Genomic DNA, 24,015 nt, shown 5'->3' with positions numbered 1-24,015 from the left:
GTATTTATATAATTGCTGGCTTCCTTTACAAGTTAGGTATGACGGTTTAAATAGTAGTTGTAATCGTAAAACAAGTGACTGCGACAGTCAGGCCTTAGAAGCAATTATATTTTCCCACCGACCGTGCTCTGTTAGTTCGACAGCTGTATAATTAATTCAGATTATTTTTATTTACGAATTAAAATTCTTTGGTCATAATATAAAGGTATCCTGTGAACGAGTGCAGCATAATATATTTTTATTTATATTGTATTAGAAATTATAGTGTTCATGATAATTGGAGATACGATGGTGCAAGGGTATTTATCTTGTTGCCAGCATTTCTTGGGAATTCCTTGGCAAGTTTCTTGACTCCCGTCAGGGTCTGATTGACTGATGAGTGCCAATGGACCTCTGAATCCTGTTACATTACCTGCATAACAAATACCATCGAAACCTTTCTAAAATATTCAGAAGTGGGAGCTTCAAGAACAAAAATAAAACACAAAAAATAAATTTGTACTTTTTATCTTTGAAACAATATATAGATAAATATATGAATAAGTTATAAACTTCTGAACAATGTCATAAGAGGAGCAACAAAATTTAATGTTTATTTAGATAGAAGGCACCCATCAGAAGAAAATGATATCCTCCGTGTTACCTTTTATTAAAAAAGATGGATCTAGAAACAAAGAGTTATGAAACTTGATTGATGTTGGTCAAAACTGAAATGATATTTACAATAATTTCCGTACCACAACCGTCAATTGCAATAACATAGTATGACTAACATAAACAAAGATATTAACTGATATCTAACACATATTATACAAAATAAATAAAGGCACTACTTACAAATTAGTTTCTAACTTATGAGACTGGCAGTGTCGAGATGAGGCATTCTTTTTTTGAATCTTTTATTTATATGGCCAGTGTTGATTTGCTAGTTGTATTTTGAAGAGTTACTTTTTTAACGTTGATAAGTCTGCGTTTGGCCACCAACCCGCTTACTGCCAGGACGACAAAGCGAAAATTTGGCCAAAGATGGAGCACACGGACTTAGATAGTAGTAGGAGATTGCTAGATACAGCAGAAATTATCAGACGAAAATTTTATCACAATGATCTAAAATCAAAACTTGAAGGCACCAGTAGTGTCACATTTTCGAGATTGAAACGACATAGTATGCCTACCCTAGCCGCAAGGTTCGACAACAAATAACAAGAATTCCAATGAATTCGTGTTGCTTATAAAATAAAGCCAAGCAAAGCACAAGCGATTGGCTTAATTGTGGTAATACAGATCGCCAAGTTATAGAAATATTTGAAAAAGAAGGTTGTATTTTAATCGTCTATCGTTAAGGAAGATAAGCAAAGTCCAAAAAACTGCAAAGCTTCTTACGCTGCGGCGACCACTCGCGGGTCACAAATAAACAAGGCGCTGTATCATATAGGGATTGAACCAAACATCAGCGGGAGGAGATATGGACTACCTATTGTTACTATCAAAGACAGTGAAAGTATTGACAGAGAAAGGGCATTCGGAAAGCCAATCCACGATCCCGCCAAAGACAAGACGAGGCAAAAATTGCCACACATTAGTGACTTCTTGACTCAGCAAGTTTTGGAATTTCAGAAATTGAAAACTTAAAAAAATAAAAATTAAGAATGGATCTCGAGATATTAAAATATTCTTACCAATGAAATGAAAGAATATGAAAAAGCATCTGGAACACTGGCCACTTCGACTATCCAGCATAATATCTTAACTAATTAACTTATAGTCTTGCGACTAAACAACGCATATGTATAGAAAAAAAAAAAACTTACAAATCTGTAAGATTTCATTGAAAATTAAACCTTATTATCTAGTTTCTTAAGTTAATATCACTCTGAGTCTTCATCATCTATAGGTGATTGGAATGCTTTGGCTGGTGGCTTTAGCATTTTGGTTCTGGTTGCTAGACGCATGGTGGCTGGTCCTAGAGAGTTCTTTGCGACTGGGGCGAATGGAGCTCTGCCTGCCCCTAAACCTGCTGTACCTTCGTTTGATACTAGGGGTACCTGTAACAAAGAACATATAATTATGTTAGAAGATGGTGTGGATAAAGTTGCAACAAATATTATCTGAAGGAACACATTCAAGGAATTGCTAGAAGGAATTTAATACAGAGGTGTCGCGTATGTAAACGGAACAATCCATAAGTTATATATTAAATTCACTTAGTATGGTTTAAGCAAAGATAAGAACTAATGAAAGAAAGATAAGTACTCGTAAACTTTCTCGTTCATTTAGTACAATTTGTCTCGTAATAGTAGTAATGGTAATGGTAACAGTTTTACATCCGTTTTCCAACTATCAACTAACGTCTTGTTATAAGCCAGATCAATTGTCTGAGCCTGCTAACAACACTATATACTAGGTAATAGGTATACATATAAATGAACCTGTTCCGAGACTAACAGCACCATGAGAAAAACATGGGACTTTATCTACACCATAATGTATGGGAATTATACGTGCCATAGAATTAAAGTTCAAAATACATAAAATGCATTCAAAATTAAGAAATGTTTGAGTATATTTTCCATTTAAGTTATCTTTAGACGTCATATAAAATTAAAAGCGAGATAGCGGCATGCCACAAGGCGGCTAATGTTTTCCTTTTTATAAGTAAACCCATTACGTGTTTGTTGTTTTAATGCGGCTCACAAGTCCTAAGCTTTGTTCGCCTACACGGGCGGTTCGGATGCACGGCTCAAATTGTGTGAACACTTGGTTCGTGATCTTCATGTTACGGGGATGCCAGTGACGCATCAGCCACGAGCATTGCCCTAACGACATTATTCTGTTTCTACGCGTGTATCCTCGACCTCATCCATTCTAGTCGACCCCAAGAAAAAAGAGCACACTGAACCACTAGACCATAAATGACGGGCGACTACGCATACATTAGGTTTAACGACAGACAGACGCACAGACAATGTGTTATTAGCGATTCATTGTCTAGCCAGGTGAATATCCTAGACGAACGGAAGTCCAGATTTCCTGTGGCATACACACGCGTAAGCAGTGTATGGTGATCCGCGGGGCAACGGCTCGGAGCCAAACAATACCAAGTATAGGGGACTCAATGCCACATACTACATGGCTAGACGGTTTTTTGTACGCAGGAAAAAATGCCAATCACATCAAGTGATGGATTAATTTTCTTTACGAGGTCCCTGCAACAGTGTTGCATGCATGTGGCCATTTTGAGTGTGAAACGACAGCGCGGTCACGAAGCTACGTTAACATGTTGTTTATATTTCTTTTACGGTAAAACTTGACGTTGATTTGCATTCGACCATGCACGAGAATCAATTCAGGCCCATGAGCAATAATATTATTCACTGCACCCTTTTTTGCTTTTGACCTCCTTTTTTGAATATCAGTATTTTTGAATTGCAAAGTAACGTAGGCATTTATATTTAAAAGGTTTTTAACATTCTCTGTAGATTTCGAATCATGACTGCAGTTTAAATCATGAACATATATTTCTGGCATTGCGTGTTTATTACCTAACATAAGTAAAGCCTATCTAAGCCATTGGAGAGAGTACACATAGCACATTTAATGCGTACCACTATACAAGAAAGTGACCACAGTAACCCGAGCGCGGCATCGTCTGCGGCGAGCGTAGCCGGGGCAATCCCACGCGACAATGTTGCGCCCGACGCCCGACCACTTATGTACCCGATGAAATCGCACCCACAATCTCATTCACCGATGACAATTTATGCTGACGTAATTACGTAGATATTGTGCTGAATATATGTGGTGTGGAGTCGGCTTAGCACTCCTGATTGTAATGTACCTCCTTCGTATTTCTTATTGCAATCCGTAGCGGTCTCAGAAATATTCTAATCTTTTGAGCTACGTACGTATTTAATTAAATGCAACGCATTATTCGCATATTTCGCGATCCAAATTAAGATTCTATAATAGATGAGAAAATTATGATTAATGAGCCCTTGAAAAATCTGCTCTAAATGTCAACAATCTAATAAATATGTCAGACAAAAATATTCTTGTCTTAATATAGAACAAACATTATGGAATTTTACGGCAAAAAATCCGGAAACGCCGCCAAAGGAACTCGCTTGAAAAATTCTACGAAAGTTGTTATATGGGACGGCTGACGAGTCACGGTTATGATTCAGATGTCAGACCCACCGCGTATCATAATGCCAGTCGCAATAAAATAATTTAAGAACTTCATAATATTGTGAATGTGCATAATTTAAGAGTTGACGGTTGTCTTAATATGGGCATTACAGACAATTACGTTGAGGAAGGCGGTGCATATGCTCCGTGCGCGGGCGCTTGGATCCGATGCAGTTTAGATAGCCCCCGACGACGGCTGACGCACTGACGGCTCCACGACCCACGATTTAGTTGCAGTTCTCTTTGAAAACTGTTATTGTAGCATTGTTACCAAATACTACTTTAAATGACCCACTTTCATGGACTCATGTGCAGTTTGGACAATGAGGTTGATGTTTAGCTGTCGCTTTTATACTAAATTGTATATTGCTCACAAATGCTTAAGACAGACATACATGGGGCGAACAATGGATGGACAGGTGGAAGAATGGATAGCAAAGCAGGACTCAAAAATAGAGACATTTTACTTTACTACAAAGTTAACAATTATAATATTTATAAAATTATTAGGTTACGAGTGAATCTGTGATAGAGTGAGTGTTAGACAACACACAGTGGAGGCTATTGGTCATAACAAGTCGGAATTTGAAATGCATGTTCCTGGAGAACAAAATTCTCGAAATTTTAAAGGGAACAAGAAAATGTTAAGGACAATTTGGCGCGTTAGATGTCACAAAGGCAAATCAGAATCATAATTAAGATAGTATTTTAGCAATAAGACCTATTTTAGCCAATAAAACAGATACACAGCACAACATATGCAGTAAGCGTAGGGCAATTTAAATTAGATGCCGTACGTGGCTGTGGGAATACTTATTTAGCTGGCCGATGGTATCTGAGGAGTTATCGTGCGAAACATCCGAGTGTCTGGATGGGCCTATTTAGCATACTTGGTGTGTCAAGGCTGGATCCAGTGCCAACAGTATGTCATTACCTTTGTCGAGTTATTGCAATTTCATTTGCGCAGTGAATTTTTATGCGGTCTGTGAATCAATGTCTTTGTGTACCTATATGTATAAATAGTTATTTAGTCTAGTTCTGTCTTTGCTTCGTGGGTAAATCTTAGGAGTCGTGTAGTACTGTGACTTAAATATATGTAAAATTTGATTAAGAGAGAGAACTGACTATCATGGCTTGAAATACTACGTAACCGAATAGCTATGTGCTATGATGATTTTAATAATCATAAGATTGATTGATGATATGGTGAAATTTCAACATCAATCAAATTCTACTATCACTGAAGACGACAAGAAAACTTGGGCTGTTGAAACATCAAGTAGAGACGTACATTATGTATTTAAGGCAAATTGTCTTAAATGATTGGTAGATAGTGAAAATGTATTGGATTGTTGATTTTGAGTTGTAGTAACGTATCTTATCAACAAAAATTAGAGTTACCAGATTCGTGACAAATTTAATAGGTTGTTGTTTTCATCACGCTAAAAACATAACTTGCGTGTGAAATAAATAGTTACAAGACTATTTTAATATTAAGTTTAATTCTTCTAAAGTTTTGCATTGCAGAGGACAAGTTATTTATATGAGCTCATACTCGTACAATTCAATAAATCTTTTCACGTGTTACGTGCAACCGTCGCCAATAATACAGTATGCACATATATTGCAAGTATTATAAGTTTCAATGTCAAGTAAATAAGTGTTTCATAGTTGGCGTTGGCGTGTAGTTACATCTGCATACGAATTGCAAGAGCTCCACTTATGTCGGTTTATGAGCGAGGTGCACACGACTGCGGTGACGGACACGCAAATACTCACACCCACTGATTACGCCCGCGCCCCCGCAAACTTTTTAACCAGTCTGACACCTTCGCCACATGAAATTTGATGACGACCAATAAACCTTCACACCACGTATCGAAACGCACTTAACTTTAATGCCAAGCACTTTGCGTCAACTACAATTAACACAAAGTATACAATCTTAAAATACCACCGCGATGTTACAGAACACTTGGAATCGTAAGGACACGCTCATAAAAAATATTCAGTGGAAAAATAAAAAGCTAGATAAACTGTAAACGAGCCGTGTCCACTCGTGCGGCGTATGGTTATGTTTTCACATTTAAACACACAATCGTATCGATAAAGACAACCGTAAAGTTTCGATTTAAGTGTCTCGAGCCTACGTTCAGCTCATTTCAGACGACGGCCTTCGTCCGCTTACGAGTGGCGAACGTGCTAAAAGCCGTAGTAAATAGGTCCCTACCGAGTACTCACATATGGAAAAATGTAAAATACATTCGTACTAAAACGATAACAGTGTCTGATCTGATAATGTTTCGATTTTACGCATCGCATAAGAAATGTGAAGGCGAGGCTACTTAATAGACTGTACGCAGTGTACGCATATGAGTATACAAGGCTTAGCCCTTATTTTCTTGGGTTATGTACGCGCTGCTGTCAATGTTAATTCTAACTTAAACGAGCCCACGGGCCACGACCAGCGCCTCCTTGCCCACTACGCTAGAATAGGATATTATTATGCTGGTTTATGGCCGACTTATTGAGTCGTTGCACTCATTTCCTTGACTTAAAATCGCGTCTAATTTAAAGATGACATGTAAATGAGCTTTTGGTCCTTCAATATACCTGTCCTGTGAGAAGGGTTCACTGGCCTGGGGTAATGAAATAAAATTCGTTTGTAAACGGTACGAAATAATTAAACAGTGCAGTGGTCGTGTGCAGTGCAAGCGGGCAGCGGGTGTGGTCGGCGAGCGCGGCCAATTTGCATTGTGTCTGGAGTGTGGCGAGCTGGCCGGGCCTCCCCCCTCGCCACGTCAACGTAATGCTCCTTGTATTTTAATTAATTTCGATTTTAAATTTCGATGAACGCGAGAGCTCAATTAATCTTCAATTAAATTGAAGTTAACCCTGTATAATGATGAGTCAGTTTACGAAAATTATGTTTTTTATGCAGCTCCACAGCAATTTAAATTGATTATTAATGTAAGGACAGCAAGTTATACAGTGATTATGGTAAATAATTTTAGTGTTTTCGAGAACTGAATAAATACGGCGGCTGGGATTGTAATGACATGAATAGTGGAGTTATTTCGAGCCTTGAAGCGTGGTCAATTTTAGTTGTGTTCCTTATTAAAGCATGTTTGACAGGTGAATTATGGTATCCTATTAAAGTGTACAAACAATGTGCAGCACGAGGTAGATAGTAGTGAGCGTGTAAAAGATTGCGCGCGCCGAGCGGGGCCGGGGCGATTTGTAATATGCCACGGAGCGGCTACGGGCTACATTGTTGCAAGTTTGCGAGTGCAAGCTATTAGTGCAGCGCATTATCCGCGCTAAATCCCGGCTCCACTGCTAATTCTACACTTTGCACGTTTTGTGTACTTGCTTTTATTGGTGTTTACCACAACCCATCGCGTGTCTGATTGACATTGAAAGCCACGAAACAGCTTTTGTGGTTCTTTGAACATATTCTGGTGCGAACTCGACTTACAGTCTCGATGATTTTGTTAGAACGACCACTGAAAATGTTTTGCAGTTAGGTTCTGTTTCATAACGTTTGATAAAGTTACTGTTATCTTAGCTGACACATAACAATTTCGACTTTGAAAATATGTGATCACAGAGGATAGAAGTCGCTCATAAACGATCGCAAACATAAAGCCTACATCGCCCATATGAAGTTTACATGCAAATAATCATGGATAGAAAATCCCAACGACCCAGGGATAGGCACCCGCCAGTTACAATCACCTCGCCTGGTCGGAGGATCCTCCTTTTCTTAGGGAACTTTATTCACTGTTCCCTAAACATCAAATTACATGCATTTGTTAGGTTGCCAGAAACTTAACCAGACGTAGTGGATTGTGATATTAAACCAGATTTATTATTTAAGTAGCAGTGTTAAGTGTTTTATTGCGATTGCATACGTGTGAAGACATTAATTGCAGGAGCCAGCATCCATCTCCTCGTGCTGACAGCACTATGAAGCTGATATTCTTATAGCGGCTGTAGCCAAGATATCTGTTATTGTGAACATTTCAACATGATCATGAGGTTGTCCAGACAATATCTATCTAATTTGTGTGTATGTGGATGCCGGATACTGTAGGAAAAACAGACATACACTAGGAGAAAAGTAAGAGTATTAAATTAGTTAAAGCGATTAAAAAGGACAATCGTTTAGTACAAGAAGACGTATGTTTGTATGTCATTACGCCTATAATGTCTAGTCTCTGCACTTCGCCATATAAATTTACTTAAATTCATTACAATATCTCAAATATGACGAAATGTAGACCACCAGCATATTGTCAAAAACATGGACATAACATTATTAAGAAAAAAAAGACATTGAAAACCCAATTACATTTTACCCAAGGATTGAATTAAGGTACGCGTACCATTTACACGCACAGGAAATTTTCAATACAACAAAATTAGAACTAGGTACAGACATAAGATGTATCTTATGCCCATGTCACGATACGTTATCCAATAAAATTAGCTGCGACACAAACTAATTCCGTCCTCAGATAATCCTCTATCCAAACTTGTTACGCCAAGTGACGGAAGTTCAACAAGTTACATTGTATGAAGATTGAGGCCAGGTATAGTCGTCTATAGAGTTTGTGTCTTTAAACATTAGCAAGAATATTAATGATCGAAGATAGGTACAGACTAAGTGTCCGATTAAAGAGCATTATAATATTAAACGAATAATTGAATTAAAGTACTTTTGTATTAGAACTCGAAACGAGATATTTACCATGTTTTTCTATTTCTATGAGTGTCCGTGATCATGACGCTTGCAACAGTGCCGAAATATCGGAAACTCATAGAAATAAAAAAACATGGTAAATATCCCGTTTCGGGTTCTAATACTAGTGTTAGTGACCATGTCAGTTTAAAAACTAATAAAGTACTTTTGTTATAAATTATTTAGTTACTATTGTTAGTATAGTAAGTAAGTTATTATAACAATTTATCGAGGAAACACCCTACTCAACGTAGCGTGCGTAGCTAAGTAATAAAATAGAAAAAAATGGACTACATATTTTTAATTATGTACACCAATATTTATACAATGTAAGTACACCTTTACCGCACCAATAAATAACTTATAATTCATTTCATAAATGTATTACAAGTTTACAAAGTAAACCTAGACACGCGTGTATTAGGCCGATTGTACCTATCCCAACAGTTGCTTGTACAATACTTGCAATGCTTTTATTCGTGCAGTATGACAACTGTGCTGATTGTACCACTGAATTGTCATTTAAATGTCGACCGAATAAATAGGGTCTGAGTAGAGTAGAGCTAGCGAAATATTTCGCTTGATTTATGGCGGCTAGAGGCGTCATGTTACTTATTACTTTAAGAAAATCTTTCTTAGATTGCCTCATTGGTCAAGTTATGGTCGCAAGCCATTATTGTCAAAGAAGGCGTCTCCGGGTCCGATGTGAGTGTTGTTGGGGCTTACGTCATATTAAGTTTTAGTATTAGTATAAGACCTATTATTTGTACAAGGTTTATGGCAATAGGCACGCAATTTCCTTTTTTTGGCATTACCTCAAATAAATAGAAGTCACTAAAACTAAAGACGCGGCGACGTTACGCATTAGCTACTCTAGGCTGGCTAGGTGGGCTGCGCCGCGTCTGCGCGGGCTGCTCATAATGAAGAGTCCCCCTGTGACTCGAAACTAGTAGAGCTTTTCTCCATTAACGTACATGATTTTTAGTTAGTTAGACATATTAAAAGTCTCACGATAGTTATTTTACAAAAATGTCGCTATTATGCCTTTATGACTAAATAATATATATAGTCGACTAAATAAATGCTACAAGTCAAGTACGCTTACATTGTTATGACATTAACATTTAGAACCCGCAACCCACGACCGCGGTGCCAGATTGATGTTAACATTTGCTCAAACTTTATCTTTTCATTTTTGTGCCTTCACGACCGGTTAAGAGGCGGTTTCAGTAAAAGCAAAAAGGGTAGATTTTTAAGACATCGCATTTTGCAGAGTCCCAAAAATAAAGTTTATTGTCAGAGTGCGTGGGCTGGGATAGTTCTTTATTTTTTTTAAGTTTCTTTTTTCCTTTTGCACGTACACTTTTCATATTAAATCCGGAATACTGGACAGCATTCAGTTGCAACATTGTATGGAGTAATTTGTAATCGAAGTGTATTAACGATACGGGGTTCAACTAATTTGAATAATTTTTCATTCAAGCGCAATTTATTAACATTAAAACTGAATTACACGGTCATTTTATTGTTTGTTGTCGTCTGTATTTTTAATTTGTTGTTATTTAATGTCCTTAATTAACTGTGATTGGTGATTACAAAATTACGTTGCCATATTATATTGTAAACACAGTACCGACAGTAATCACTTTGAATTCTCATTGGTTTGCTGCTTTTTCCAGAACCTAATCATATTTTTATTAGTTTCTGTGTTTAGAGAAAAGTTAGGCAAAATAACACCATAACTAAATACGGAGGGATAAGAATGCTAAAATAAGTCGTTTTATGCATGAGGTTCGAAACCTAGGTATCAACGACAAGTATCAATGTGAATTTTACCGAGTCATATGTACTTCCTAAGATTATTTACTTTACTTTACCACTGACAAACGGTGAAAGGAAACATCGTGAGGAAACCGCGTCTTATAATTTCTATTTATACCTAAGTTTGAAATCGCCAACCCTCATTAAGCAAGCGCGGTGTTTAATGCTCAAATCTACGTGTGAGAAGAGACCTTTGGTCAGCAGTGGCCGCTTATACGCTGTTGGTGTGATATACCGTGTCACAAAATGGGACTAGTTAGTGATATAGACCAGCCAGTACATCGTAAACATGAGTCTAACAAAGCTAGGCTTGGTGTCTCAACACACACATCTCTTCACAAATTTACGTGTGCGCGTAAATATTTAATTTATATTACACAGTTGCAACTCAAGGACTTATGTTTGCAATCATCACATTTACACATGTAGGTAGAATCTTCATATATTGAGATGCAGTAAGCAGTAACATTCATAGTTTTACTGCATTCAATTTCACTATAACATTGTCACCACAGATTTAAAGGGAATAATATCGTAAAATCTGTAGTTTACGTTCAATACTTTGACTACATCATTGTTGATAGTTTCAAGTCTTTCAATGTTACTGAACAGTTTGTTATTTATTTCTTTTATAGTGTTATGAAGTCCATTGAGGTTTAGACATCCTTAGTATTATTATAAACGCGAAAGTGCATTTGGTTGTCTTTCCCGAATGATTTTTGTGTCTAGGTGTTAGGAGTGATGGCATGGCATGGACTGAGTACCACAGGGGAATGGGACACCGTCTCCTGCGAAGCAGTCATGCTATCTAAGTGAGAGAACTTACCCAAGGCGGGAGAAGTCATTGGATGATTTTACACCCTCAAAAAAAAGGAGCTAGGAGTGATATAGCTACATATTTTCGTTACAACGCGGCCGAAACCGCAGTTAAAAAATCTAGAACCTACGAAACAAAGAAAGGTGTTACGATGTAATAATTTATGACCATATGGAGACATTTTAATGTAGTCTTGTTCAGACACTAGCTAACAGTATCTATCGAAAATGCTAAGAAACACACTTAAGTATTTGCAAATCTGGTTTGCAACAAGTGCTTAAGTTAAGTCTATGCGGAAACATTAATGTGTTGAAGAAGCTAATTTCGAAACCGTTTATAAAGAGCTACTCTCACACAGAACCCTTCTATGCCGGTATTGGCTATAAGAGCAAAAACACATTAGGTCTAGAGTGCGAAGACATGAAGCCACTCCTCATATTGACAGACCACTTGGTGCTTCCACGGTAAGGCGACGGAGCGTCCTCGGACATATGAGCAAACTCATCAAGGATCTACCAATAACGTGTTACTAAGGTACGCGAATGCAGCGATGCATTCGACGAACGGACATAAATTTCAATATTACCAAAGCAAAGGTACCTACTGACTAAACTTTCATAAGTGACAGAGTCTTGTCTGATGTGTAGATTGCATATTGCTGAACTGCTGTTTTGAGCGTAAGATAAAATATTCACGGTGTATGCATTGTTTGATAATGCAAAATAGGACTTATTGACATTGCTTCTTATACTCTGAGGTGTATGATGAATGAGGTACGAAACTTGTAGTACCTAAATTGCCACGATCATTACAGGACTCAACACAAAACACACTACATAAGCAGTAAAACACATAATGCCATTTAATATCACTTCATCTACAAAATAAGTAATAATAATTATGAGAAATCTATAATCTGAGCATAAATTGCTTGTATGGGATATTATACGTTAATAGGATGATCAGCGGCTCATTGCGTACGTAAAGTACGAGGTGAGGTTGCAACAATGTAGTGGAGACAGGTTGGGGGGGGGGGGCTGGTTGAGTGGCTGCAGACGGTGAGACAGCCCACGGCAGACACCCGACAAATGACTAAATTGCCTCGGAACCAATAACGGTACGATATTTTATGTGAGATAGTGTTACACGTTGGGTGACCATGCTGTGTCTTACTTAGTTCTCAGTATACATGAGGATTTTTGATACAAATATCAGTTTTTACTGCAAACAGTAAGAGGAAATGTAATGGTGTTACAGACTATAAAACATGTCCGGTGAAAAATAGAACTACAAAATCTTCACGGTGTCTGTCATTGTATGGAGTGCCAGAAATGTTTAATGACTGATTAAAAACATCATTTTATTTAATTTGGCCTATTACATTATATTATATACCCAGTAAAGTATATAAAATCAATACCCACAACATTTTCCACATATACATTTTTCATATTAGATTTGAATCATGTGATGTTTCAATTGCGATATACGTGTTTAGTGTGTATAAATATATCACACATATAAAATGTTTTATTTTGTGGTATGACATGAAATTGACTGTAAATACAAAGTCCTATTAAAAGCATGAACAGTAGCTACCGTAACCATTTAGTAAGACAATTGATTGCAATACGTAGGTGTTTTCTATTTACAATCAATTGCCCTCTTTACATAAGTCCTTTATATCAATTATTCTAGGCTCATAATTACTGTTTTGCTAATTTAGAACTATTTTATACGGTAACGTGACCATTTTAGTTTTAAGAGGTGTTGTTTCCGAAAGGATTGCACTATTAAGGATAGGTATATGTTCTAATGTTTTGATCATTCTCTTTTCTACAAATCAAGTTGAGATTTATAAAATTAATAATAAGCCTACTGAATAATATAGATATATTTTTATAATAACTATAGTGAGACATATTAATGGAGAAAAGCTATCTGCGCGACGTAGCCGCGTCTGCGCACGGTACTCATGATGAAGAGTCCCTCTACGACTCGAAACTAGTTAAGCTTTTCTCTATTAATGTACGTGAGTAAACCGTATTTTTTTAGTTAATTTAATATAGATATTTAAGAAAAGAAAATATTAATTCATCAGTACCACAACAAAGCGGTATAGGGCTGTATCAATAAATAGGTAAGCATTGATGCAAATGCTGTATACTATTACAGTGCACAGGTCATATGTACAATGTTATGTATAATTAATTAATGATACATGCTAAACGATAATTAATATAAACCTATGCCCTCGAAATTACACAACTAGGAAACCGTGTAGATACAGGAGTTAATTTACTACATTAGTTAGAATTAATTTGAATGTTACATTGCAATAACCATTACTACCGTATGGTAGTAAAGTTTTAAAATATACAAGACGGACATTAAAATAAAAAAATAGTCATCTACCCTATTTCTATGTGAATCTCCCACTACCTCTTCGGGGATTAAACAGACGTGTCATAAACTATCGGAGCTATATCCTACAAATTAGGAGACTTTGTATATTTGTAGTGAGAAAAGAGAGAGGCACGCAGAACTTTAGCAGTTTTATAAAAAACTTGACAAAAAGCTTTCGCACTGCACAAAAAATAATTTACAATTCAAAAATTAAATAAAAATGATAAAGAACGAGCATTATATTCAAAGTTTGTGTGAATGTCGACGAATGTAAAGGGCCTTATTACCGGAGCCCTTGTACAAATGATTGATGGGATACAAGACATACGCCTCCATACCTACAGGCGTCCGTGAAAACAAAATAATGATTCATAGTGATGGAGACTCAACTGTAGATAAAAGATTTCAAGTCAAAGTTAGAGAATTTAAAAAAAAATACATAAAAAAAACCGACAAATATCTAAAAAGTGTACAAAAATTATTCTAAAAACAATATTGAAATCGGTTCAGATAATCGCGATACATACATGTTGGTCAAACTGATAAACTCCTTCTTTTTTTTTAAATCGGTTATGAAAGCAGCTCATCTGATGTTGCTTAACATCAATACCCTTAGTACTTACTAAGGGTACAGGTGATAAGGCTTCTCGTTTGCCATACTATCCCATAAAACATATAATTCACAAAATCACGTCATCACGATCATGTTCAAGTAAAATGTGTTCGTCAATCGAGTTGGGTGATTCGTGACAAATATCCACAGAATTTATGTTAAATGCATTTGATTGAGCGATAACAAATTTTCTGGAAGTTTACGCGGTGTTTAGTAACCAGATTTGGACATTCACTTGATTGATTCTAAGGTCAGCAAGGATTTATAGTTCTTTACTGCGTACTGCCTTTTTGCATGCGGTTATGCCTGTGTCGAATTTAAAAGTTTTCGTTCGAATAGGTATCGATTTTGTGGGAATGTCGGGATAAAAAAACAGCTTTATTATACTTAATTACTTTTTTATGGAATAGATGGCAAACGAGCAGACGAATCACTTGATGGCAAATGATCAGTGCCGCCCATGGACACCAGAAGAGTCACAGGTCAACGCACCTGTGACTCTTCTGGTGTCACCTGGCCTTTTAAAAAGGAGTATGCTCCTATGTTAGGCCTTGATTAATAGGCTTATGGTGAAATTATTTTCCGAATCGGTTCAGTAGTTTCAAAGTCTATTCAAAGCAAACAAATAGGTAAATAATCAAATCTTTCCTCTTTATCGTATTAAGTATAAAGACGTTAAAGTAATGGTCACGACGTTATTAGATTTATGCCATTCATAAACTGTTTTGCTAATGTTAAAAGCGATATTTTACGACATAAATAAGCCAATTTAGGTATATAACTATAAAGTGTTCCTAGTAATTTAATCTCATTAAAATTGGACGAATGATTGTAAAATTACAAAACGTAGAACGGACATAAGACCTTCACTGAGGGAAACGCAAAGGCGGCTAAAAGTACTAAAAATGTTTCAGTTTTCAGTTTAGGAGTGAGAAGAAGTGTTTAAGTGTGGGAGAGCCATGCTTTGGTACAAATGATCGGTTCGACCGGAGTGATACCACGGCCTCAAAGAATACCGACGTGAAACAACGCTTGCGTTGTGTGAGTGTGATTACCGAAGGCCAAATTACCCCCCGCCCCCTCCATCCAACAACCCTTAAATTCCTAACCCCCAAAAGGCCAGCAACACATTTGTAACGCCTCCTCTGGTGTTTCGGGTGTCCATGGGCGCGACGATTGCTTCCTATCAGGATCCGTCTGTTCGTTTAGCGTCTTATTCCATAAAAAAGGCAACGCGTAGTAAATAATAAACATTTAGTACATTTACAGGCAACATAAACGCCGATAAGTTGTATCAAGTTGACAGTAACCTCACTCATAACTTGAAACATTTTAACATACGATATTGTTGTCAAACACAGCAATTGTTATTTAAATCATCGATTTCAATCACATCGACTCGATATTCAACAAAGATATCGAATTCAGTCCCGACGACGTATGAGTCACCGCGATTACGAAATTGCAATTCCAAATTCGTACTGAAATATTTAGTAGCATTCAACTCGCATCTTCTCCAGTTATATGTACTTAAATCTTAACAAATCATACACTAACTTCCGTACTCAGAGACATTTAATGATTACTTCTTAGGAACGATTTTGTTCTGAAAACAATTACCTACTAAGGACTGGGTTAAGTAACCATTAAATGATTCCGAGTACGGCAGTTAGACTTTCCTCAAGAAACACTATCCATTGGTAAAAGCTGAATCTCTCTGTTCATTAGTTTTTGACTTTATAGCGAACGTATAGACCAACAATCAGACGTACAGACAAAAATAGTAGAGTACTTTAGTCTATGTGATAAAGTGTATTGTTTTATAATACGTGTTTAAGTTCACAAGCCGCAGTAACTGTGCAGATCTCGATGGAGACAGGACTCTTCATCTGGAGTGATCAGTGACACGGTGTACTTAAGGCCGGTCCTTTATTTGCGTCAAACTGCCTGCACGTGACGTCTAAATGCATCAATAATTGCATAGCGGCGCTGTAGACGCCCTTATATGGTGTTAGTAAGGATTCGTCCGCTGCGCTGAATGTGTTGGTTTTAAGTTTATATACTTAGTTAGTTAGTTAGTAATATAAATACATAAGTGAATAGAATCTTTTGTTGCTCTGGATATTTTTTTTTCTTACGATGATCAAATGGACGTTATTTTACCGTAAAACCGAAGGTTTCTCGGTTAAGTTTAATGACTTTTTTTTTTAAACGTTGCCCCACATAAGGATTTTCTCCTGTGTCGTGGGTGCGTTAACAAACATACAAGTTCACATACACATACACTTTAATGTCCAAATACTCAAGCGCTACTCAATTTTTAGACGCTCTCAAGACTAGTTTTGTCACTACCAATTCTTTGTAAAATGACGGAGATAGCTTTCAGAAACCGACAAATTAAATTCCATCCGATACGGAAATCAAAATTGAGAGCTTTCCTCGGCATCTACAATACGCGTTTAAAGCCAACAATAACAATTCAATAAGCAATAGACAGAAAATTGGCCAATTCACCTATGTTCATATTCTACAAACTTGATCAGAAATCCACGACTAAACTACTATACAATTTCAGAATTTTCTCTCATATCACCCACACATTTACATACGTACTATATCTATATTAAAAACAGATGTAAACGTCACGAGTTAATGGCAGTCATCAGTCGGAGTCTAATGCGTTACGACGCAAAATAAAACAAGTGCGCAAATTGTTTTAAATGGGCAGGTAGGCTCGCGCCCGCCTGACCTACAGACGGGCCTTATTGCCAAAAACGAAAAATTTACTTTTTAGGGTACTGTACAAAAATGTGGAAAACTTTTTTAAAACCCAACAACTTCAATCTAAGTTACATGTTAAAAGTATTTGTTATATTACTGAGTGGAGTTCGCTCAACGTCCACAGACGTCGCGGCAGACCAAAGAGCAGATGACGGTCGAACTCGACATATATGACAAGGATTGACCGCAAGAGGAGTGGAAAAAGGATAGGGAGGCCTTTGCCCTGCAGTGGGACAATCATGACTGAAATCTAAATCTAATCTATCTCACTATCACTGCAATTCTAAGGACAGTACGATGATGACAGAGTTTCGCGACATTGACAAAACTTAAATTGTTATAAATCAATTTCATGAAAGAAAGTTCACAGCTGAAAAAGTATCAAGTACTGCCTAAGACTCTTGACTTCACCTGCGTGGTCGAAGTAACGAAATAGCTTCAAAATAAAGCAAAATATTCATCCCTGTCCGTTTACCGTTAAAAATATGCGAATGCATATTAAAAATGGATTTGCGAACTCAAATCCAATGGGAAATGTTTATTTAAAAACGTAAATCCTCAAGTACAGTTAAATTAAAACATAATTTAAGAATTAATTTCAGAAAATGACTATTTATGTTTAAAATTAATAATATTTACTCCCAAACTGGATACGAAACTTATTTTTTTAAGCAATTCTTTACAATTTTTATGGAGATATTAGTGAGCTGAGCAAACAGCTAAAAATATTGTTATACCCAAATTGAATTTTGTAAAATGTAGTCGCCAAAACAAGGCACTAAAGTTTTATGAGCAAGACCTGTGCATGGGATGTAATAAAGCAGATATTACCTTCGGAAACGTAACATTTTTTTATTATATAAATAAAACAAAGTTACCAATGTTTTGTTAAGAATATTAAGTGCCCTGCGTGCATTTTTTTATTCCATTATTATTTATTATTCATTATAAAAATGGGTGCGACAAATTAAAATCAACAAATTAACACGTCGTGTTTAAAAAATAATAACAACTTATTCATGTAACATAAAGTTATCGAGTGTGCTCAACTAATTTCAAATGATACTGGGGCTCATAATCATGAGTTACTTGCGCAGCAGCCGACATGACACGTCAAAATAGTCTTCCGTTAATATTACCTAAACTAAGTATATCTCACTACTTATATTACATTATTACAGTCACACCTACTTATATTATTAACTGCACAACTCACACTTGACTGCAGTTCAAATTTCACGAATCCGTAGCGAGCAAGGTTAAAGATATTATTTGGTCTGAAGTAATTAGTCACGTCAAAACGCGAAATGGATTTATAATTCACTGAGAAAACTTAAACATAACACGCTTTATTCAGTGAAGATGTAGATAGCGTAACTTTATTCGTAGCATATTGATTGACTTTATTTTATTCCTGATTATGTCCCACGGGACTGTGTTATGGAAAATGTTACTTTTCTATTCGAAAAATCGTTATATGAGAGTTGAGAATGCAATCCAGAACTTTTCTTGAAGAGGTGTGACAAAGTTTACAAGTATCAATTTTAGTGTAATACCTCAATAATAGACAATGCACACTTACTTTATTATATAAGTTTACAATAAGTTTACAAGCACGCTTACTTTAAATACAAATCTTTTTAACTAATTATACAATTAGAAATTTTATTGAGATCTGTTTTTAAATTAAACATACAGATGACACCCAGACCCGAAACAACAATTTGTGGATCACACAAAGTGTTACTCTGTGTGGGAATCGAACCCGCTACACGCTGAACGACTGCCAGTTGCCCCGCCACCGTGCCAATCGTGCAGTCACTCTAGTATAATTTCGAATAAAACTCATAATGAACAAACATACAAAAAAAAAAAAACATACAAACAGCCGAACATAGTACCTCCTCCTTTTTGTGAAGTCGGTAAAAATGAGCTTTACTTACTACATTTAGAAAATAAAGTTTTGTACTAGTAAAGAAATGAGCATACTAATTCCACTTACCGGTTCTGTTTCTCCCTGGCTGGTTTTCCCCAGACCCTCGCCCTTGTTCCAGCCCATCTTCTCTAATAACTTGAAACCCTTATTATCTGCTGCTATAGACCTGGACAAATATTGTTTGTATTATTTTATTACCTATTTATAAAAAAAAAAACAAATATAATATTTTAAACGTCGCAATATAGCTTGACGAACCAAGGGTCTTAAGTTTCCAGGTATAAAGTAATTTTAGGTGTTTTGTTTACACCACATTAAGGTGCATGGAGCTGTCGACACAGAATTAATACTTGACTTATTCAATCATTTATTTTGATTGATTTTAAATTTTTTAATAAAAAATTTAAAATCAATCAAAATAATAATTTATTTTTTTCAGTTTTCGTTTAAATATTTAGTTGTATCATGCTTCTGTGGACGAGTACTACTTGTAGTTTCATTTAGGTCATATGACTGATCTCCATACTGTATACTAAAAAATTCTACTTACGTATTAATATCAGTGGTCTGCGTCTTCTCAGAGTGGTGTGAGGAGCCCACGGTCTCCCTCCGTGCTTGCGCCCTGTCATTGTACGCCGTCTCCTCAATGGCTAGCGGCGGTTTCGGCGCATACTTGTTCTTCAGGCGCGCCAGCTCCAACTGATGTTGTTTCTGCACGCTGCATGTGCGTGTATACGCTACTTTCTTCTCTTTTTCTATTGCTGTAGAGTACAATTTTGTTTAAAGCGAAGAAAATGATTGTAGGTACTATGCTAAAATGTGTGGATTATTATCATTAAACAGGTAAGTGACTATAATCGTACTCAGTGGTGTAGTTGTGCCGAATAGAATCAGGTAAAACCTTGTTTCTTGCGTATTATTTACTAAGTAGTACATAGTACTAAGTAGTACATAGTACAGTAGTACTAGCAACGGCGTTTGTTTAGACCTCCTACATAATTATATTAGCTTTGTATGCCTAACGTCGTCTAGACATTGGACTGGTTGTAGAAGTCGAACTTAGAAGATATTTACTTAACCTAACCCTTCAGTAAAGTTGCAATTTTATTATTATTTACCTTCCATAAGCAGGCCGGGCTCGCAATGGCCACACGTGTCGTTCCCAGGGTGTACGTGACATAAGAGCTTTGTTTCACCTATTTGTATTGTGCTGCCATGGACCACCTGTAACAAACGAAACAACACTCAACATTACTTGTGTTCGAGTATACCAATAAACTGTTATTTGAAGCAAAAATTAAGTCCTTAAACTGAAGATGACGAAATCTATCAGTTGGAACATAGAATTAGGTTATTCTTAATTTACAATAACACATCTTGTCCGTTGTTGCAGGGTACATTTTAAAATAAGAATTTATAAAACAATATCAATATAATCTTACCTCCATTGGCTCGCTCCTGATTTGACTCTCCGACATTCGAGTTCCGTTGAGGATGGTGCCGTTCTTAGATCCGAGGTCCGTCATCATGTACAAGTTGCGGTATGGGTCGAATTTTATATCCAAGTGGGTCTGGAAAACAACAACAAGAAAAAAATCAATAAACCTGTGATTATTAGAAAGCATTAGTAGTCAAAACATACTGCCATTGTAAAATATTTTTGATATTTTCGCTATTATGTTACCTACTCATAGTGGTTACAGGTGGAAAGCATACAATCAAATATTTATACCTTAAAAGATATAGAAACTCCTAGAAATATGTAGTTTTCTAATACGAGGACAGAAGGAGCAGATATTAAATTTTTGCTACAGCTTTATTTTAGCAGTACTTAATCTATTAAGTACGTAAATGTTCTTAATACACATCTTAAAACAAATTAAAATTAATCTAATGACACTCACTCTAGACACATTATGATCTTTAAGCAGTATAATGTGTTGTTCCCCCTCCCTGCCGACAGTACCGCCATCTTTGGTGACGATGAACAGGTTGCCCACGCGCAGCTTCGGTAGCTTCGTCTCACGCACGATCACGCGCATACATGGGGGATGGTGCTTCGCTACTGATTCTGAGAAACAATAAATAAATATTAATTATATCACTCTTGGTAAGATTATGTATTATGGAAGAAAGTTGTTGAGTTAACTTAGAAAATGAAAATTATTTTTCATTACATAATTAATTTTTACACAAGTAGTTTTTAGTAATCAGAAAGCACATTTAGCAGATTATTTAATTTCAAAAAACATAATTATTTGTTCATTTTGTTGGCTTTGAATAACATAGCTGGGAAAACCACTACTGGCTGCAATATAATACCTATCATTATACCGTTACCTACATATTGTGTACCACCTGTTTGGAATAAACAACCATCACACAGATCTGCCTTGCAAAAATTACCATCATCAGTAGCTGTAGAAGTGCTAGCATTAGACTTGACGTCGTCATCGTCATCATCAGAACTGCTTGAACTTGTATCACTGCATTCACCATCCTCCATTTCTTCTGGTTCAGCCATTTTACTGATGGATTCTTCTATCTCCTCTTCTTTGCTTTCTTTATCTTCAGTTACCGCATAAACCTTTAATTCTACTACTTCTGGAGAAGAATCATCAGTCTTCTTATCCTCAGAAGCATCTTTCTTCTTTTTCTTAAGTTCCTTCTTTCTTTTAGGATTCTTTGTGTCGTTCTCTTCTGGTTGTTTATCCTGTAATATAACAGTTGGAATGTTGGTATGTTTGTAGCCACAGATTACTTTATTTACCTAAGGCTTTTCGGCCTCGGAGTGAAACCTGAGCTAAGTTTTTCGTCAGGTTATCTAAATCATCAGTTCCTCCCACCTGAAAAAAATTAGTCAGTATTAGTTCAAACTCATTTTATTCTTATAATCAATAATATATATTAGAGATATACCAAAACATTTCCAAATATTGTTTTGTTTGATAATTAAGAAATCTGACAAAAACTCTGTTAGATTTTTCTGGACCCAAAAATGTTTAATTGAAATTACATTTATTTCTGTAAATAGTCTACAAGATAGCTCTGTTACATTGCATTGCCGCAAGCTTTCATTTGCAATAATATAAAACCTAGACAGTACAAACCATTTTATGTTTTTTTGCCTTCCGCTTCTCATGGGCTATCAGTGCTTCGTTGGTGGCGCTTCTGTCAGGATATGAGTGGAACTCGAAGCACTTCTTTTCTTCGGAGTAGTAGTAGTAACATTGTGTGTCTGTATGGTAGTACAGGCCTAATTCCTGAAAGTTATATACAAATAAATAAATTAATATTAAAACTTAATATCCATTCTTGTTAGAAAGTTGTGTATTGTTAGTTATTTAAAACTTCATGTAATTACTGGGAAACTTTATTAAGAGATCTGAATAAGTGAGAAACCTCCACAACTACAACTCATACTGAGGTCCCAACACTCTATATGGGATTTATTCTTTCGATTTTTCACTATAGTTGCCTCTAAATATTATTTTAAATGAACATACATACCGAATTATAATAATAACCAGTCTTATAATCGTAATACATCCCAGCTGATTCTACGTACACCATTCCGGACTCTTTTAAGGCATCCTGTGCAACTTCTGCAACTTGCTCCGCTATACTTTTCGTTTCTTTATTATCATTTAAGCTCCATCCAGAATCTTCTACTTTAAGCTCTGTTTCTTCTTTTAACGGTTTATTGTCAGTGTTATTGTTAAGTACTTCTTTATTCTCTATTTTTTCTTCTTCTCTGTCTGTCTGTGTCCCAATACTCTTTGTTTTAACTTTTTTAATTTTCTCTTTTTTATATTCTAATGTACCTTCATTTTTTCTTGAATTTACTTCATCAGTGTTGACACCAATTTCTGAGGTTTTTGGATTAATATCTAGTTTACCAGGACCATGAGTAGCTTTTAAATATGCTTGGTAGAAGTCAGAAGTTACCTGTACAATAATAATTAAGGATTACATCATTCATTGTTTGTATAAAAATGAGGTTGTATTATATTTTATAGATGACTAGCTGACCCGGCAAACTTCGTACCGCCTCAAACATTGTTTTTCTCACCTTTTAAACCTTCCCTGGACTTTCAAATAATTCAAGACCACAATTCGCCAAATTGGTCCAGCGGTTTTAGTGAGATTAACATACAGCAATTGATTTTTATATACATATGTATCTATATAAATAAAATGACACGAGAAGCATTTTTTAGTTACTATTCAGATGAACAATTTTATGACGCTAAGAAGAAATAGGGTCATTCAGGTTACAATGTTCTAGGTTAAATAAATTTCTTACCATATTTTCGACACTAAGTTTCAGCCTCAATAGCTGACGATGCTTTTCTTTAATGCGGGATCTCAATTTCAGTATTAATCTTAAAATAACCGGCCGGTATTTCAAAGCAAGACGAAGTTTTCTCAAATTGAAACGTTTTTTAGGAATATACACAGGTGATTCATCCATCTTTTGAGATTATAAGATGCAAGGAACGACAATGTTAATTAAATATCACTTTACTTCTTTTCTTTCTTCAAATTAATATTTAATTTATTAGTTTTTGTATCAGCACATATACCCTTATTTGAAAAAATCACACTTTTGACAAGTTTGACAAACAAACTTGACGTTTTGACAATGACAGTAGTGACATTATAGATTCCTAAAGATTGCCATTCAAAAAAAAGATTGCTATTCACGT

At 36.0% G+C, this 24,015-nt stretch overlaps 1 protein-coding gene across 3 annotated transcripts; it reads right to left on the bottom strand.

Annotated features, from left to right (window-relative positions):
* Positions 1–491: 491 nt before the first annotated feature.
* Positions 492–23,920, bottom strand: LOC118266351 (angiogenic factor with G patch and FHA domains 1). 3 transcript variants are annotated; one of them, XM_050694721.1, is made up of 11 exons: positions 23,613–23,919; positions 22,817–23,254; positions 22,417–22,569; positions 22,105–22,152; positions 21,713–22,019; positions 21,211–21,377; positions 20,749–20,877; positions 20,425–20,530; positions 19,857–20,067; positions 19,373–19,472; positions 492–2,045 (listed from the first exon to the last, which is right to left on the bottom strand). In XM_050694721.1, the coding sequence occupies exons 1-11, from the start codon at positions 23,778–23,780 to the stop codon at positions 1,869–1,871; spliced, it is 2,004 nt and encodes a 667-aa protein (XP_050550678.1). In that variant the 5' UTR covers positions 23,781–23,919; the 3' UTR covers positions 492–1,868. The 3 variants fall into 3 exon arrangements, with proteins under 3 accessions (XP_050550678.1, XP_050550680.1, XP_050550679.1); XM_050694723.1 differs by lacking the exon at positions 21,713–22,019 and having other exon boundaries at positions 22,077–22,152; positions 23,613–23,920; XM_050694722.1 differs by lacking the exon at positions 22,105–22,152.
* Between the last annotated feature and the right edge of the window lie 95 nt (positions 23,921–24,015).

Source organism: Spodoptera frugiperda, chromosome 7 (assembly GCF_023101765.2).
Source record: "Spodoptera frugiperda isolate SF20-4 chromosome 7, AGI-APGP_CSIRO_Sfru_2.0, whole genome shotgun sequence".
Classification (NCBI taxonomy): domain Eukaryota; kingdom Metazoa; phylum Arthropoda; class Insecta; order Lepidoptera; family Noctuidae; genus Spodoptera; species Spodoptera frugiperda.
Note: the sequence above shows the minus strand (reverse complement) of the source record. Positions and strands in the feature narration are given on the sequence as shown.

Coding starts and splice junctions, on each gene's coding strand:
- LOC118266351 (XM_050694721.1), bottom strand. CDS start 23,780: ATGGATGAATCACCTGTGTATATTCCTAAAAAACGTTTCAATTTGAGA. Junction 22,020..22,104: donor TGACGAAAAACTTAGCTCAG/GTTTCACTCCGA, acceptor GTTATATTACAG/GATAAACAACCAGAAGAGAA. Junction 20,531..20,748: donor TCAGGAGCGAGCCAATGGAG/GTAAGATTATAT, acceptor CGTTTGTTACAG/GTGGTCCATGGCAGCACAAT.